Source organism: Gavialis gangeticus, unplaced genomic scaffold, assembly GCF_001723915.1.
Source record: "Gavialis gangeticus isolate Ggan-Ray unplaced genomic scaffold, GavGan_comp1, whole genome shotgun sequence".
NCBI lineage: Eukaryota > Metazoa > Chordata > Crocodylia > Gavialidae > Gavialis > Gavialis gangeticus.
Window position 1 is genome coordinate 169,825,656 of NW_017728992.1, and position 226 is coordinate 169,825,881.

Genomic DNA, 226 nt, shown 5'->3' on the forward strand with positions numbered 1-226 from the left:
CAGCGCTGGCCGCGGCAGCCCGGGGCCGGGCCGGGGGGGTCCCGCCGCCTGCCCTACCTCGCTTGCTGCGCCTCCAGCGGCCGGGCTGGCTGTGGCCGTACTCCATGCAGTTGAGGAGGACGAGGGCGAAGGAGAAGAGGCGGAACCGCATCCTGAGCGGCGGCAGCGGGTGGCGAGCGGCGCTGCGGGCTGAGCGGGGCGGGGGACCGGCGGCGGCGGCGGCTCA

The 226-nt window shown here is 78.3% G+C and overlaps 1 protein-coding gene across 1 annotated transcript in view; it reads right to left on the reverse strand.

The window, feature by feature from the left end:
- The window catches only part of RSPO2 (R-spondin 2), a 267,477-nt gene extending 267,265 nt beyond the window's left edge, over positions 1-212 (reverse strand). Inside the window, exon 1 of the mRNA XM_019528069.1 lies at positions 58-212. Within this exon, the coding sequence (XP_019383614.1) occupies positions 58-151 (94 nt within the window). The 5' untranslated portion in view covers positions 152-212. The remainder of the gene's footprint in view (positions 1-57) is intronic.
- Positions 213-226: the final 14 nt, after the last annotated feature.